Genomic DNA, 16,124 nt, shown 5'->3' with positions numbered 1-16,124 from the left:
AGTTCGTAACTAGAGGTACCACTGTATTTAGAATAAACTCAAAATATGCCAAAATTCATAATAAACCAAGGGATGTATTAATAGAATTTGCAGGGAAAAAAAACAAGAGATATGATATTGCAAATACATTTTGAGAATAGAATTATTATTGGGGGAAAAGATATAATTGTATTAAAGGAAATTCCTATAAGGATTTTAAAAAAGAGAAAGGAATACATATTTTTGACTGATATATTGAAAAAAAATAAAATAAAATTGCCAAAATTATCTCAGACACAGAAATTAATAATTAATAGCCCAATAACAACACAAGAAATAGTAGAAGCAATAAAAAAGCAATAAATTAGGAAAAACACCGGGACCAGATGGCATACTGATAAGATATTATAAATGTTTTATAGACCAAATTATTACACCCTTTAAAGACTTAATGAATTCAAAATTGACAGGAACAACAATACCGAACACTTGGAAAGAGGCAAATTTGATTTGTTGATTCCAAAAGAAGGACAAGACCCAACCTTAGTTAAGAATTACAGACCAATATCTTTACTAAATAACGATTATAAAATCTTTACATCAGTCTTGGCAGAAAGATTAAAAATAATATTACAAGAAATTATTAATGAAGATCAATGTGGATTTTTGCCCAAGAGACAACTGAAGGATAATATAAGGATTGCAGTTGATATAATAGAATATGCACAATATCATAATGAATCCCAGATAGTACTAATATTTCTAGATGCGGAGAAAGCTTTCGATAATTTGAATTGGAGCTTTATGTTTATGATACTAGAAAACATGGATTTCAGAGACTCATTTATAAAAGGGATTAAATCTATCTATACAATGCAAACAGCAAACATTATTGTGAATGACGAATTGACAGAAGACTGTAGAATAACAAAAGGAACTAGACAAGGCTGCCCTTTATCACCATTATTATTTATATTAGTTTTAGAAGTCCTTAATAGAGATATTAAGGAAGATAAGCATATTAAGGGTCTAAAAATTAAACAAGAAGCCTTCAAATTAAGAGCATTTACAGATGATCTATTACTGATATTACAAAACCCCTTAGAATCTGTAGAATGACTAATCCAAAAATTGAAAGAATTAGGATCACTAATAGGATTTAAAGTAAATAAACAAAAAACAGAAATGTTAACAATAAATATACCATTGAATGACTTAGAAATGTTAGAGAAAAAAATAGGTTTTAAAAATGAAAAAAAGGTAAAATACCTAGGAGTAGTTCTTACACCTAAAAATAGTGCATTATTTCAAAATAATTATAGTAAAATATGGAAAGAAGTAAAACAAGATATGGGTAGATGGGAGAAGTTGCAATTATCATCATTAGGAAGAATTTCTATAATTAAAATGAATATATTACCTAGGATGTTATTCTTATTTCAAACAATACCAATATTATTAACAGAAACAGTATTCAAACAATGGCAAAAAGATATTTCTAAATTCATCTGGCAAGAGAAGAAACCATGAATTAGATACAAATTACTGCAGGACGCCAAGGAAAGAAGAGGGTTGGGACTACCGGACTTAAAATTATATTATGAAGCATACTGTGATGGAATGGAATTATGAAGGCCAGACTCAGGGAGAAAAACATTTTCTTTCATCTCCTGAGGTACGAGGGAGAGATAAGAAGATGAGACTGGCACCTCCCTGAGGAATTCACAATGTTGTGGCTGGCATTACTTGGGAACTGGGGTTTCAGTCTAGGAAAATTCTTGCTAGAGGTTGTAGCTAATAAACATTGCTGGACTGAATTTACATGGTCTTTTGGAGTTCCTTGGGCTAGGCCTGACACATGCTCCCTTATCTGGATGAGGGACTGGATAGCATTAGAAAATCAAAAATTGTTATATCTAGAAGGTCACGAATTGAGATATGGTGTCATGCATATATATGGTATGATAAAGTTAAAGTAAATAAAGAATTTGAGAATCATTCAATTAGAAGAGCTATATTAAAGACTTGGGAAAGATACAAAGTAAAATTGGCACCCAACCTTCCTCTATGGATTGTACCATAAGAGGCATTTGCAAGAAGGGAGACTGTAGGAAGAGTAAAATGGGCAAGATATAGGGACTTATTAGATTTTGAAGAAGATAAATTCGCAATGAAATCAAGAGAGAAATTAGAAGCAGAAGAGTTTATATGTCATTGGTTTACGTACATACAATTAAAGGAACGATTTAAATTAGACCAAAAGAATTATAAGATTGTAAATGAAACAACATGTTTCGAAAATCAATTATGTATGAACAATGATCATCTTATTACGAAAATATATAAAATGCTACTACAAATAAAACAGGAAGACGAACAAATTAAAGACTGCATGACTATGTGGGCAAAGAATATTGGATATAATATAATGATAGAGCAATGGGAAAAGATGCGGTCAAAGGGTCTAAAATTTACATTGAGTTATAAATTGAAAGAAAACTTTTACAAAATGATGTACCGATGGTATTTAATCCCGGATAAACTGTCAAAAATGTTTAAAAATGTAACAAATAAATGCTGGAAATGTCTACAAGAGGTAGGAATGTTTTACCATATTTGGTGGACCTGCAAAAAAGCCAAGACTTTCTGGAACCAGATACATAAGACTTTACAAAATATCTTAAAAATGACTATAACAAAAAAGCCAGAATTATTCTTGGGAATGATAGATGAAGAGTTAGAGAAGAGACACGGACAATTATTACTATATATGATCACGGCGGCAAGATTACTGTATGCGAAATATTGGAAGGAGGAAAGGATACCAACAATAGAAGAATGGACAGTTAAAATAATGGATTTAGCACAAATGGCCAAATTAACGGATTTGATGAAAGATAAAAATATGGCGGACTTTAAGAAGATATGGCAACCATTTATCTGATGTTAGTGGAAAAAAATGACGTATTGATTACTGGTTTTGTATATTAAAGAATTGTTTTAATAGAAATAATAATAAAATAGATAAAACAAAGATAAGAGATTAAAAGTAATATAATTACTGGTATATTTACAATGTTTGATAGTCAGAAACCACATTTTAAATGGTTTTTTTCCCTTTTTTTCTCTTTTTTTTCTCTTTCTTTCTTTCTTTCTTTCTTTCTTTCTTTCTTTCTTTCTTTCTTATATATGTCCTTGTCAGATTTATATTTGTAGATCTTAATTTTCTATATTATTTATTGTACTTAATGTAGCTTGTACATAGCATTTTATAATAAAGACATATAATAAAATTTTTAAAAAGAGAGAGAGAGGAAGCGGGCGAACCCAGTGGCTCTTTGAAAGGTGTCAAACCACAACTTAGGCAGGATGGTTTTCCCCTGGCTCCCAGAACTCTCAAACCTGCAGGAGATCCCTCTATTTACAGGGAGATTCTGTATGGAGCAAACTTGTGAGTGATCCTTGTCTTCCCCTTGATCTGGAGAGCAGTCCCAAGGAGCTGATCCATTCACCGGCTCCTCTTTCTGCCACGGTTGTTGGTTCCGCAAAAGCAGAGCCATGTTCAGTCCGCCATTGCTGTCCCTGGAAGTCCGGTGAGAAGGTACTTTCATTGTCCAACCATCTCATCAGCTGTTTAGTGTTTCCACTAAATCCCAAGCGACAATGTCATGATGACCTTCCTCCTTTTGGGCTTTTTCAAGAGTGGTCAGATCTAATAGGGAGTCCTGTCATTAAGTAATTCAGAGGAAATGCCCAACCAATTTCTCTGCCCACAAATTTAATTGAGAATTTCAAAAAGTCATTTTGGCCAACTCTAATCAAGACATTCATAGTCTTTTCCTGAAGCTGAGGTTAGGTTGAAATGTGTTAACAGCATGATATTATTGGTTATCAAGCCAGCCCTTCAATTAAAATGGAGTCCTTATCTAAAATAATCTACTAAACAGGGCAGTTTTAATCTGGATTGCGACAGATAAATTCAGCATCTTTTTCTTATCAGGATTAAGATGTTTAGCTCTAGGTCATATTACAGTTATTTCCAAATGATGTGCCAGAGGAAAAATGCTGCAGGTTATGTGCAATAAATACAAGTATTAAATCAAGTATGGGCAAACTCCCCCCCCCCCAATCTTCTCTGAGGATAATTATTGGGGAGGTGATTGGAAATGAGGTTGGAAGCAAAAGTTGGGAACACATGTGTTCTTTCTCTCCCTCTTTCCCTCTCACACATACTTTTCATTCTTTAAAACTGAAGGAACGTCTGAATGGATCTCATGCAGAAGGTTTTAGAAATTTGGCTGCCCAAATTCAGTCCTCTAACTTTGCTACCTCTCAACTGATAAGTGTTATCTTAGCATTGCATTAAGGAACTACAAAGTTCTAACTCCAGAGCATGGCTTTATTCCTTCTCATGCTGAATTAGTTATCTGAATGGTGGGCTGGATTGTGAAACTAACCTAAGAACTCTACATTCAGAACCACCATGGACCCAAGAGAAATGGGGACTGGAGACGTGAGGCAAAGAAGCTCTCAGAAGCAGGCAGAAGAGGAACCACAAGTACTTAATAGTAAGGAGGCATTTCAGGGGAATGGTTGATATACTTTGTTGTAAGAATGGGGGAAATCTTTGCTACATATAAATTATCTGGGAATTTTCAATTAGGTCTTGGAATTGGGCAGTACTATGCAGAGATTAGCACTTTTGGGGCTGCAGCAAAAAGCCTCATACTACTACCTTAGTAGAGAAATGCTTTGGAGTTCAACCCACAGGAGCCCCTGCCATTATGCACCACTGCCAAAAGACTGCAGAACTTGTAGTAAAAGGAAAAGTGGGTGTTATGGTTTATCCTCCTTTACACAGATATTCACAAAATAATTGTAGGGGTGGAAGGGATTTTGGAACAGGACATGATCAAATCTGCACCAAAGGAAGAAGAGAGTTGTACCAATGGGTACTACAGGATGGATAGCTGATGGAATCTTTAATCATTTGCAACTCATTAAGGAGGCAAACAGCAGATAATGGTTGATTCACACATCTCTAGGAAATAATATGGAAAATTATGACAAAAAATGGATAAAGAATTACGCATGAAGAGCAGATATGCCTTTAATTTTTGTCCGGAGATGCTAAAGTTCTGCCTTCAAAGGCAGAATAGTGCAAGCATTCTGTTGAAGAGAAACGACGATCATCTTAATCAATTAGATTAGTTACATTACAAAGAAAGCATTCAGAAAATTTCATCAGCTCCTTTTTAATGGCTGTTAGAACCTGCTTATTTGTGTACATTTTCTTGGACCCATTCTAAAAAGGTTAATTAGGATTGCACATTTATATGTTTAATTTCTATTTTAGAGTAATCAAATAAGCCATTTCCCAATTAGCAAATACAGTTTCCTATCACTTTTCATTGATTTATGTTAGCATGTTGTGCCAAATGCCTTTTTGTGTTAGTTTATATACTAAACTATAATATTTGTCAGAGGTCCTGGCAATGTTCCTTCCTCCATAGGACTAGGACTATATGACAATGTTATGTTATGTCACACGAGCTGTTTTACTTAGTAATTAAGCAAAATGGAATTCTAGGATAAACACAGATCTGTTGGCTAAAAGAGGTTAGTATCGTGTGGAAATAGTTCTGCTTTAAAAAAAGAAATGGCTACAAAATTGAATAAAAACACCCCATATAAGATGTTTCAGAGGCACGGCGGAGATAGTTTTGGGTCTGTTTTGTCCACCTCAAAGGAAAGAGAATTCCAAGAGTGGGGAATTGAACACTCAAAGTCTGGAGGTAGTAATTAAAAAAAAAACTTTCTGCAATAGGAAGAGCTCTGTCTAATCCCAACAATGAACTGACATCCTTCATTCACCCGATTTCAAATCATGTTCTTGAAAGTGAAGCCATGCTGTTTCTAATTATCTAGGAGAGATTGAACACCTGGACAGCATCATTGCCCACATCCAATGGAAGAAACACCTGGAGGTAATAACAGATGCTTTTAAAAGCAGGAGGATGCTAGACATTGCAGAAGCAAATATTCCACTCTAAATGATGAAAATGATTGATTCTATGTCTCAAGGGCCACATGTTTTCTACCCTTGCCATAGAGGAATAGGTCCTGAAGGTTTACTAGCCCTTCTGGACAAGGGAGCTTCTGCAACAGATCAGAGAAGGGGAGCAGCTGAGTAGGTTTAGAGCCAAAGCATCAGGGCACTCTGATAAGTTCAGGGAATAACTCAGTTGAAGGAAAACTGCTAGTGGTTCTCTCAGGTCTTCAGAGTTGTAGCCTTCTCTAAGAGTAGAACAGGGTTTAGGAGGTGTGTAGCAATGGCATAGTAGAATTAGGGCTTTCCCTGAAGCTAATGCCTCAAGATGTATAAACTCTCCTTGGCTTTCTCACCCTTGGAGTGAGGGAATTCAGGTGACTGGAGTTCCTGGGAACAGAGGCAGGACAGGGATCTGCAATGCAAGCAGCCAATTTCATGCTGGTATAATTTTCTGTGGACTCAGGATGGGTGGAGAGCACTTCAGCCCAGCTTTGGGGAAAGCTCTAATTCTACTATGCCATTGCTAAACCCTTCTTCCCCCATAGTCTGGATATTACCTGTAAAAGTGTTAACACTAATTCAGCAAGGCTGTCTCACTCATGGGCTTGGGTGATAAAGGCAGAAAAAGTGTTGTCTAAATACAATAGGGGAGAGGCCTTACCTCAGGTATTGGAAGCAGTGGGCATTGGAAGCACACTTGTGCTGGACTCTCTGGAGTAGGAGATCAGGGTTCACATAGAGTAGGGTTATACACTAGATCCTGGACAATGCCAGCTTAGCCACAAGGACCACAAAAAAAACCTGGGAAATGTAGAGAAAAGCAAGCCAACCAACTTCTCCTAAATGCATTCTAGGAACCTGGTATGACAGGCAGGCCTGGGCATCATTAAATTTCCTCTGTTTTGTTGGTAGGTGATGAAGGCAGAGGTACTGGAACAGGTGCACAATCAGCTGAGTGACCTCCTGGGCGAGGCCTTGGAAGATGCAGCTCATTCCTTCCCCCAGCATTTGAATGTGGGCCCAGCAAAGAAGCAAAGCAGGTGAAAGAGGTTCTTTGCAACTAATTTTAGAGCAGGGATGGGGAAAATGGAGTCATCCAGAAGTTACCAATCTATAACTTCCAGCAAGTCCTGTAAGTATAGCCACGAAGAAGGATGCTGAGAGTTGCAGGTCCAGACCATCTAGAGGGATAGATGGCCAAACCTAGATTCTATCACAGAAGATGCCACACAGAATGCATGGCAATGCCTTTGTTTAGCTGGTTCAGAAACCTCTTTACATGTCTCTTTATCTTTGCAGGCAGCAGATAGTTTTCAGCTAATTCTATGACAGTAATCGCCAATAAAAACAAAAGTACCATTAACAAGCCAACCTTCTCTCCAAGGGCTTGGCTAAGCAAACAAGTCTTAAGTAATATTTCCAGAAGGTGGCCAGAGAAAAAGTGGACACTCTGGAAAGAGTGTCAAATGCTTTGAGAAAAAAGTAGCAGCCTTCCTCAATAAAAAAAATGTTGAGAAAAAGACATGTATTCTGCTCTTAAGGATGGTCAGGCTGCATCATCCAAATACATGACAAATTACTGTTAGAATTTCAAGTTACTCCTTACTGCTTCTGCCCCTGCTTCTTGATTGCTAATGCATCTAAGTGCTGTAAACAATGTAAAAACAAATAAGGTGGGAAGAGGGAAAGAAAACTCATGCACCAGTTCCTAAAGTTATGTAGTAGTTATAGAAGAGAAAAAAGATGAATGGGAAGGAGGAGCCAGATGAACCAAGTGATGGCCTGGTTCTGCAGAAAGTGATGTGATGCACCAATTCTTGCTCTTGTTTTGCTGCTCCCACCCCCTTGCTCAGAATGAGAAGGGTTTTGAGAGATATATTAAATATTACTTGCTTTGAAACCTTATCTTGCAGAGAGAAAGATCAACTATTGAAAGAGAAGAAGAAAGTCTTTGTCTGTCAACGGTCATTGTTTGAGTAAGTATGCCTGGCCATGACGGGAACAAGACTTAGTCAGAGGGACAGCGTACAAAGTGGCCAAGTCTGTTATGCCTCAGGTTCCAAAGGTGGCCTTGGGCAAATAACTGATATCCCACTGTTGATGGAGAGCAAGAGTTGGAATTTTTTCTGTTGAGGAACTCAAAACAGCCCAATAAGGACTGAGCATGCTCCATGGCCACACAATGCTGAAACTCTTCTGGAAGTGGAGCTGGGGGGACAGAGTAGGAGGAATAGATACTGTGGATGGGAAATGGAATAAAGTATGTTTTTAAAGGTAAAGGTTGATCAGCTGGCTAGTACTATAGTACAAAGAGGCTTACTAGCATATTAGAATAAGGTTGTTCATAATCTCAGCAGGAGCAAGTTTCTTTGTCCAGATCTTTGTCCTAAAACAAAGGAACACTGACTCCCTTACCATATGCTTGATTTCTATTCAGGTACTTATCTTGGCTTCTATAATGAAGTACTGAATAATCCCTTCCTAGAAGGACTTGGCCCAACTAGATGTCAGCAGGTGGCCAACACTGGCTGATCTCAGAAAACCAAGCAGGATCTGACCTGATTAGTACTTAGACAGGAGATCACCAGAAATCCCAGACCCATAGAATGGGGAATTTAAAAACTTCCAGGAACAAGGCAATGGCAAATCTCTTCCATATTATTGTCAACAAAACTACATATCTATATCATCCCCAGGCGTCAAACTTGACTCAGAGGGGACTTTACTTTTTACCTTAAGAATGTATTGGCCTCCCCATCTGTTTGAGAGAACATTGTACTCCCAAGAAAAGGGAGTACTCCCTGGCTAAACTTTTTTAATGTCACATCTAAGATAAGAGACAGGCGGTCTGGTAGATAGCCTATCATTGTATGTGATCTATAAACTTATACTGTGTGCATTGTAGGTGCAGCATCCATTGGCTACCATCACACTTCATCTGTGACTGAAGCTGGTGTTCCCTTCTAGACAATGTAGATAGTCCTTCTAACTGGCCATCTTCTAGATACAGAAATGTATTTTCTTCTAGAGGCTATATTTCTATTACATTGACCCAATCCCTCCTCAATAATATCAGTGCCATTTCTGCTTCTGAAGCATGCTTGCTCTGACCTAACTACGTTTGGAAGGTACACAAGTCATATGGTTAACAGAAGGCACCCTGGCTGGTTCATCCCATCACTCCATGAGGTTTGCCACTGACCACTGCTGGGTGGTTTTATTCCCTACCAATGACTTCTGTTTGTTTCCCTGGAGAAACAACTTTCTGAAAAACCATGTTTCTTTGTGAGTGTTGGTTGGCAAAAGCCAATCCCATGTGGGGTATCAGGGGAGAATCAGCTAGCACACAACTCTAACCATAACTCTTATTTAGAAGTAAAAGAGGCAGCTGACAGAGCAAAAAGAAAGGACAAGGACTAATGTATCTTAAACAAATGAAAATAAATTCTGATAAGCCCTTATGTCCAGATATATTTCTTCTGTAATGAAGCACAGAAGAGTAGTTTTGTGGATGAACTATTTTGAAGAGAAGCAACATTCCATATTCTGTATTCTCTGTTCATGAATTGTTCTTATAAAGTAAAATTATAGCACAGAATATAGAATATAATGTTTCTTCTGTTACCAGAAAAAGAACGGATAAGATTACTGTAAGATCAAGTCTCAATAATGAGAAGTCCAAGATTATTCATTTGGGAGGCAGGGTGGCTATAGGATTTTAATAGATTTTTCTATCCTCAAATATGTGGAACAAATAATGCCACTTCTCTCCAAGGAAGTCCTGCTTTGGCCTCCCTCCCTTTCTCTCTCATATGTCGTAAGGTATGGAAAATCTTTTTTTCCACAGCCACTTGAATGTTATTTCCTTTGTACAAGTGAAGCTACAAGTTTTTGCTCTCCCATTAATTCAAATTCATTAGGGCTTCCAGAAAACCAGATGAAAATGTTTGAGTTCCAGGTCTTGCCCAATGATCTCCATCTATCGCTTACTTACTGGCAACTTGTCTCTCATTTACAGCATAATGATAGAAATGGAGCATTTCCGCAGTATCTACCACATATTTTTGGCCATGCTCTGCCTCTTTGCTACCACCAAAATTATTGTGGATTCCATCGATGAAGGACGGTACGATTCAGAAGCGGGAGGAGGGTAGAAGGACTGTCCTCTGATGTATGCTACGTTGAGGAGAATATGGGGATGGGGTGCTATTTGTTTTATACTAAGGGACATAGTAATAATCATGAGAGTATCTTTGCCTAATCTTTGAACTTAGATTCCATCCAAGGGTTGGCATCCTTGGGCACCTGCCAAGGCCCTGGGCACTTGCAGGGAGCCTTCTGCGAGTCCCCAGGCCCTGCTGCTTCTCCTCCCAGCTGTCACGGTCTGTTCACCTGCCTGCTACAAAGCAAATGGAATTTGTTCTTCTGCTTGTCTTTGCGCTTTTGTTGGGGAGGTGGGGGCCTTGGCCTGCCTAGCAATGAAGCCTAAGTGAGGATCCCTCCTCTGGTGCCACATTTGCCAGGCATCCAAACACTGTTATCTATGCCAGTCGCCTGGTTATGCAGTTCTCTTCTTCTCCCTTCCTTCTGACTGAATCTTGTTACCTTTTGGTTTCACCAAAAGACCCATCTGTGCATTTGTTCATGGTTGGATGTATGTGTTGTGTCACATAATATGCTTCTGCCATTTGTTGTCATGATTTGCATTTGTATTACATTCCACTCTGGGATTACTTTAAAGAAAGTCAGGCTAAATTTACTACTAATATAGGAAGGGAAAAATAAAGAAAGTGGGAACAGTGAAAGTGGTAAGATGAAGGAAGCTGGTCCAAGCTGGTCCATTCAGAGAGGATGGGATACCGGTCTTGACCTGCAAAAATCCAAACAGACATGAGATGGCAGCAGAGAGATGCACAAACATTTCTCTGTGCCCCCTAGGTCTCAGCTGGATGTTTGCAGTCCAGATCGAGTAGCCCTAGGAAAGGAAATCACAAGGGCATTTAGTCCAGTCTCTATCTGCCTACTAAAAACCTGGCTCTGGCATTATTCCAGTCTCTTGCCTATTTCTTGCCATGAGGAGGCTCCATCAAATTCAGTGCTTTTTGCTATCACTGCTCATTGTTGTTTTTATCTGTTTTTAATATTGTATACTGCCAAGAGCCATTTTTAATTGGGCAGCCTTACAAATCCAATACATCATCAAAGGAGGAGAAGGCAGCAACTTCCATGACAGGCAACTCTTGGAAATGATCTGTGGTTCTGTTGAAGCAGCAGCATGAAGAGACCAAGGAAGCAGTCTAACAGAGATAGAAGACAGAGACCCAAGTTCAGATTGGCATTCAGTCAGGGAGCTAACTGGGTCACTTTGGGCCAACTCATCTCTCAGCCTTTACTGGAAAGTGGTGGAGATAAAATTAGGAAGGAACTTCACGTGTATCACCTTGAATTTCCAAAAGGGGAGCTTTACATGGAATAAGTAAATGTCTTGTACAGTAACCTAAGTTTCACATGAACTCTAGACCAGCTGAATAGAAAGCTCGGAAGGCTATACCAAAAAAGAATTAGACATTATTCTGACAGTAGTGCTGACTGATGTTCATAGTATGACACCTCAAATATCTCACAGTCCATTTAAATTGTGCTGGGAAACTTTTTGTGGGCCAATATTTTGGGGTGAACAATAGTTGAAATGGGCAAGATTATGAAGCAAAATGAGTAGGACTGGTCATGATTTTTTCAGCAGGGGGAGATCTTCCTTCATTCTAACTGTGTTGTGCCTAGTTTGAAGATTTCATTAGAACTTTCATGAGTTTACCTCTTCAAAATAGCAGGACCCATCACCATCACTTTTCAGCAATTGCACTATTGAAGATTGGTGATTGATTGATTGATACATCACATATACAGTGGTACCTCGGTTCACGAACTTAATTCGTTCCGCGACTCTGGTCGCGAACTGAATTGGTCGTGAACTGAATCAAATTTTCCCATAAGGTTCAATGTAAATACGGTTAATCCATTCTGACCCCTCCGAATTTGGTCGCCAACCGATTTTTGATCGCACCCCGAGTCAAATTTCCCCATAAGGTTCAATGTAATTACGATTAATCCGTTCTGAACCATATGGTTTTTTTTTTTTAAACCGCAAAAATATGACACAAAGTACAGCACGAAGAGAGAGAAAGCTAACCTTGCTCGACGCGACTTCTGGCGTGGAGGACAGGAAGGCGGGTGGGGAGGCGGTTACTGCTTGGAGGGAGAGTCCCCCTCCCTACAGGAAGCCGCAACCACGTGTCACGGGAGGGAAAATGGCTGTGGATCCTGTTCGTAACCCAATCCGGCGTTTGCGAACGGAGGCAAAATTTTGCGAACGGAGCTGTTCGTGAACCGAATTGTTTGTGAACCGAGGTACCACTGTACATATATTTATATAGCCGCCCATCTCACAAAGCAACTCTAGGTGGCTATATAAATGTGATGTATAAACCAGAGGAAGCTCAAGGGGTTGCAATAAAGGGGAGTGGGTAACTTGGGGTGCCCACTTAAAACACCCTGGTCTTTTTTGCTGCATCCTCAGAGCTCCTTTTTTCTTTGTCTCCCACAGCCTTGTCTTGGATTTCAAGTTAATTACCTTCGCTTTTGCACAGCCACAAATGACAATCTTTGCCTGGCTCTGCATGTTCCTCTACACTTTATCTGTGCCCTACCAGGCCCTGCAAATATGGTCTGGCTCCTTGAAGACAGCCAGGTTCCCCGTCCTCTTCACGGTCACCTTGGTGGTGCTGCTGCTGCTCTGTCACATGGCATTTCTGGGCTTCTACCCCATCTATGTAGTGACCCATTTTAATCTGGGACCGGCCTCCTGTTGCATTGTCACCATTGAGCAGGTATGGCACCGGGGCACCTCAAAGAAGGTGGGTACAGGGGAAAGGAGTTCCTAAGCAGCGATGAGGGGTTATCTAAGGTGAGGGTGGACTTGTGGAGTAATTCTGGTTGCCACAGAACATCTCAATGTGGAAAGCATAGGATCCAATAGCGACAAATGCTACAATAGCCTCCAGATGTATACTTCCATAGACATTGTACAGAGAAGACATGGCAACCTCACCCCAGGTTTAAGGTAGCTTTCTCCTGACTGGGGCCCCCCAGATGGTCTGGACTAAAAATCCCATAACCTCCAACCAGGATGGCAAGATTAAAGATATATGCTTCACTATATGCTGCCCTGAACAAGGCATACATTTCTTTTATCTTGTGACAGAAGGTGTGCTCCTTAGCAGCCATTCAGTGGGTGTACAGTGGCAATTGCCGTGGCCTCAAATACGTGTCCTTGTGGAAAGAGGCTATTGTTGGTAGCAGGGAGACAAGCAGATTTCATCCAAGTGAGAAGTTGAGCTGAAAAGTCAGCAGGCAGTACAGCTGACAGATAGCCAAGTGAGTAAGCAGGGGCCATTTCTGCCTAAAGAGCCTAGCTGGCACCATAGGATCCAAGGAAACATGAGAGGCTCCCTTGGGTCACCCCAATTCTGCTGAGCTGATGGGTGCAATTCCATAGCAGAATACCCGAGTCTTCTGCAAGGATACCTAACAACATGACTCAAGTTCATACTGCTTCACTGCTCGTTTTCCCCTCCTGCATAGTTCCGGTTCCTGATGAAAAGCTACTCATTTCTGCGAGAATCTGTGCCTCCTCTTCTCCATGCCAGGGACCAAAAGGGTGAGTTTGACTTGGAGGCCCTCGGGGATGGTTAAGATGGCTACAAGACTCCCCCACAGCCCCTAAACGGATTTTCGACCGATGGCAGCAGCTTAGCTGTAACACAAGCATTGGCCTCAACACGCTAACTGCTGTCACAGCCTTTCTCAACCTGAAATTGGATTACAGTTTCCCTTACCCCAGGCAATATTATCAGTGATTGGGTATGGTAGATGTTGCAAGTAGATTGTAAGTACAGTACAAAGTTATATTGATGCAAAGTAAAGGGAATTTCTTGTCTTGGTCAAGTATCTCTCTCCATATCCCTCACCAAATCACAATTCCTCCTATTTCCCAGGCTTTGTTTTGCGTGAGGAGTTGCAGAGCCCCATCCCTGAGCATGGGAGATTTATTTATTTATCTATCTATTTCAAACAGCTTTCCCATCAGGATACAAAGCAGCTCACCACATTGTGACACGCAGTGCAAGATTTCATTGATAGCACTTTCTTACACATATCCTTGTGAACACATGGAGTAGTTGCTTTTCTTGCCTGTTGGTTCTGCGTACTGATGGAGACAGATTTGCAGAAAGCCGAATGCTGCATCCCGTATCACACCTTAACTAGAGTGGGTTTTTTGCAGCTGCTTTTTGTACACAGGAAGTATCATGGCATATACACAGCTCTGAGTACTTCCTGCTGAAATGCAGAGAGGGGAGATGCCTGCACTTGAGTATCATGTGTGCTCCAGGGCATCCGTTTCTTCAGTGCACAACACAAACCATTGTCCCTCTACCTGTCTCTGTACCCTCAACTATTCCTTTGCTTCTTTCCCCCCACTCCAGGGAAGATAAGCCCACCTGAATTCTCAACCTACCTGTATTATCTCTTCTGCCCTACTTTGATCTACAGAGAGAGCTATCCAAGGTTAGTCCTCGCACATCCCCCTTGTCTTTCTGGGCTTCCTGCGTTCTCAGCTCTAGCAAAAAAAAGTGGTCCAAACAGGCTTCAGGATCTACAGTCCATGTCCCCCTTTTCTGAGCAATGGCATAACCATTGTATTTCCCAAGAAAAAGGAACTGCACTCGTATCATATCTCAACCCAATCCCTATTCCTTTCCTTATAGGGAGCCATACATCCGCTGGAGTTATGTCATCCAAAGTTTGGCTAAGGTGAGAGAGACACATTAAGTTTCCATTGGCTGATTGGTTTTATCTGGCCTCTCTGTGGATGAAAAGTGTGCTTGCGGAATTGTGAGGGTTCTTTGCTTTCCAAGGACTGGACACACCACAGCATAGCAAATCTGTACACAATGCTTTATTGCAGCGCACACTTTCCCCAACAACAGGGTATTGCTCTCCACCCTTCTACGACTTGCAAGGTGATGTGGCCATGTAAATATGTTTTTAATACTCAATCCTTTAATACTTAATACTTAGTTCAAGCAAAAGTCTGTAAGTCTGTAAAGTGGCATACAACCTTCGCCTCTTTCCAAACGTTCTTACTCTAGTTGGGATGAGGCGCTGCTTCAGAGTAGTTGTTCCTCTTCTAGTTGCTGCTGAGCTCCTGGCAAACCTCCAAGCAGGGCTCCCACCAGGATATGCTGCTCGCCATGGCTTGTGGACCTGGCAGTTGAATGATAGTCCTCCTGCCTGCTTGTAATAGCTGCCAATCTCCAGATGTCGCCTCCACTTCCCTGTCTGTATGCCATTTGCTTGTCACCTTTCCTCCTACACACACCCTTCCCACTCTGTCTTAGCATTTGTTTTTGTTAAGGGCCAGGGTGGGGTGAGGCTGCCTCTGGACATCAGCACGTCCTTGAACACTCCAGGGTGAGGCTCAATTATCACAGGCAGCTGGAACGCTGGCTTGGATGCTTGTGAGGAAAGGTTGAGTTAGGGAAATGAGGGAAATGGGGTGTGAAGCATTTCTATCTGGCTGCAGCTACTTCTCCCAACTTCACTCCCTCACAGGAATATTGGATTTTCCCGTGAAACTTAGCTGGACTGGGAACCTAAGATGTCTTAGCTGGCCAAAGTACTAAATAGCAACAATGCTTTAAGAAGCCATGAGTGGCTAAAGGCCGCCATTTAAATTTCCCAGAGTTTCTAGCCTTGAGTGAGCGAGTGAGTTAAAAGATTTATCCTGAGTCACCTTTGATGCAAAAAAGATAATTATCCCTAAGAGACATACAATTTAAAACTTTAGAAACAATGTACGTATTTTAAAATATCTCCAACAGGAAAATTAAGAAGAAAAGGAAAAAGGGAAAAATGGTTTGAAAGAGAGCAGAGTTGATGGAACTTAAAATCACTCAGAAAGGGAGCGGTGAAAAAAAAATCTGTGACAGATTGACTAAAACTAAACAAAAGAGGGGCTGGTGTTGGAGGACAG

The 16,124-nt window shown here is 40.3% G+C and overlaps 1 protein-coding gene across 2 annotated transcripts in view; it reads left to right on the top strand.

Annotated features, from left to right (window-relative positions):
• Positions 1-16,124, top strand: part of SOAT2 (sterol O-acyltransferase 2) — a 52,430-nt gene that overhangs the window by 24,871 nt on the left and 11,435 nt on the right. For both annotated transcript variants that reach the window (XM_007421333.3, XM_088137995.1), the window contains 9 exons: positions 4,456-4,547; positions 5,908-5,966; positions 6,944-7,071; positions 7,945-8,007; positions 10,050-10,157; positions 12,636-12,918; positions 13,673-13,748; positions 14,575-14,656; positions 14,857-14,902. In XM_007421333.3, the coding sequence (XP_007421395.3) occupies positions 4,456-4,547; positions 5,908-5,966; positions 6,944-7,071; positions 7,945-8,007; positions 10,050-10,157; positions 12,636-12,918; positions 13,673-13,748; positions 14,575-14,656; positions 14,857-14,902 (937 nt within the window). The remainder of the gene's footprint in view (positions 1-4,455; positions 4,548-5,907; positions 5,967-6,943; positions 7,072-7,944; positions 8,008-10,049; positions 10,158-12,635; positions 12,919-13,672; positions 13,749-14,574; positions 14,657-14,856; positions 14,903-16,124) is intronic.

Source organism: Python bivittatus, unplaced genomic scaffold, assembly GCF_059951505.1.
Source record: "Python bivittatus isolate LINGU-HERP-01145 unplaced genomic scaffold, Pbiv_v1 ctg000220_np1212, whole genome shotgun sequence".
NCBI lineage: Eukaryota > Metazoa > Chordata > Lepidosauria > Squamata > Pythonidae > Python > Python bivittatus.
The sequence above is the reverse complement of the archived record's forward strand: the minus strand, read 5'-3'. Positions and strand labels throughout refer to the sequence as shown.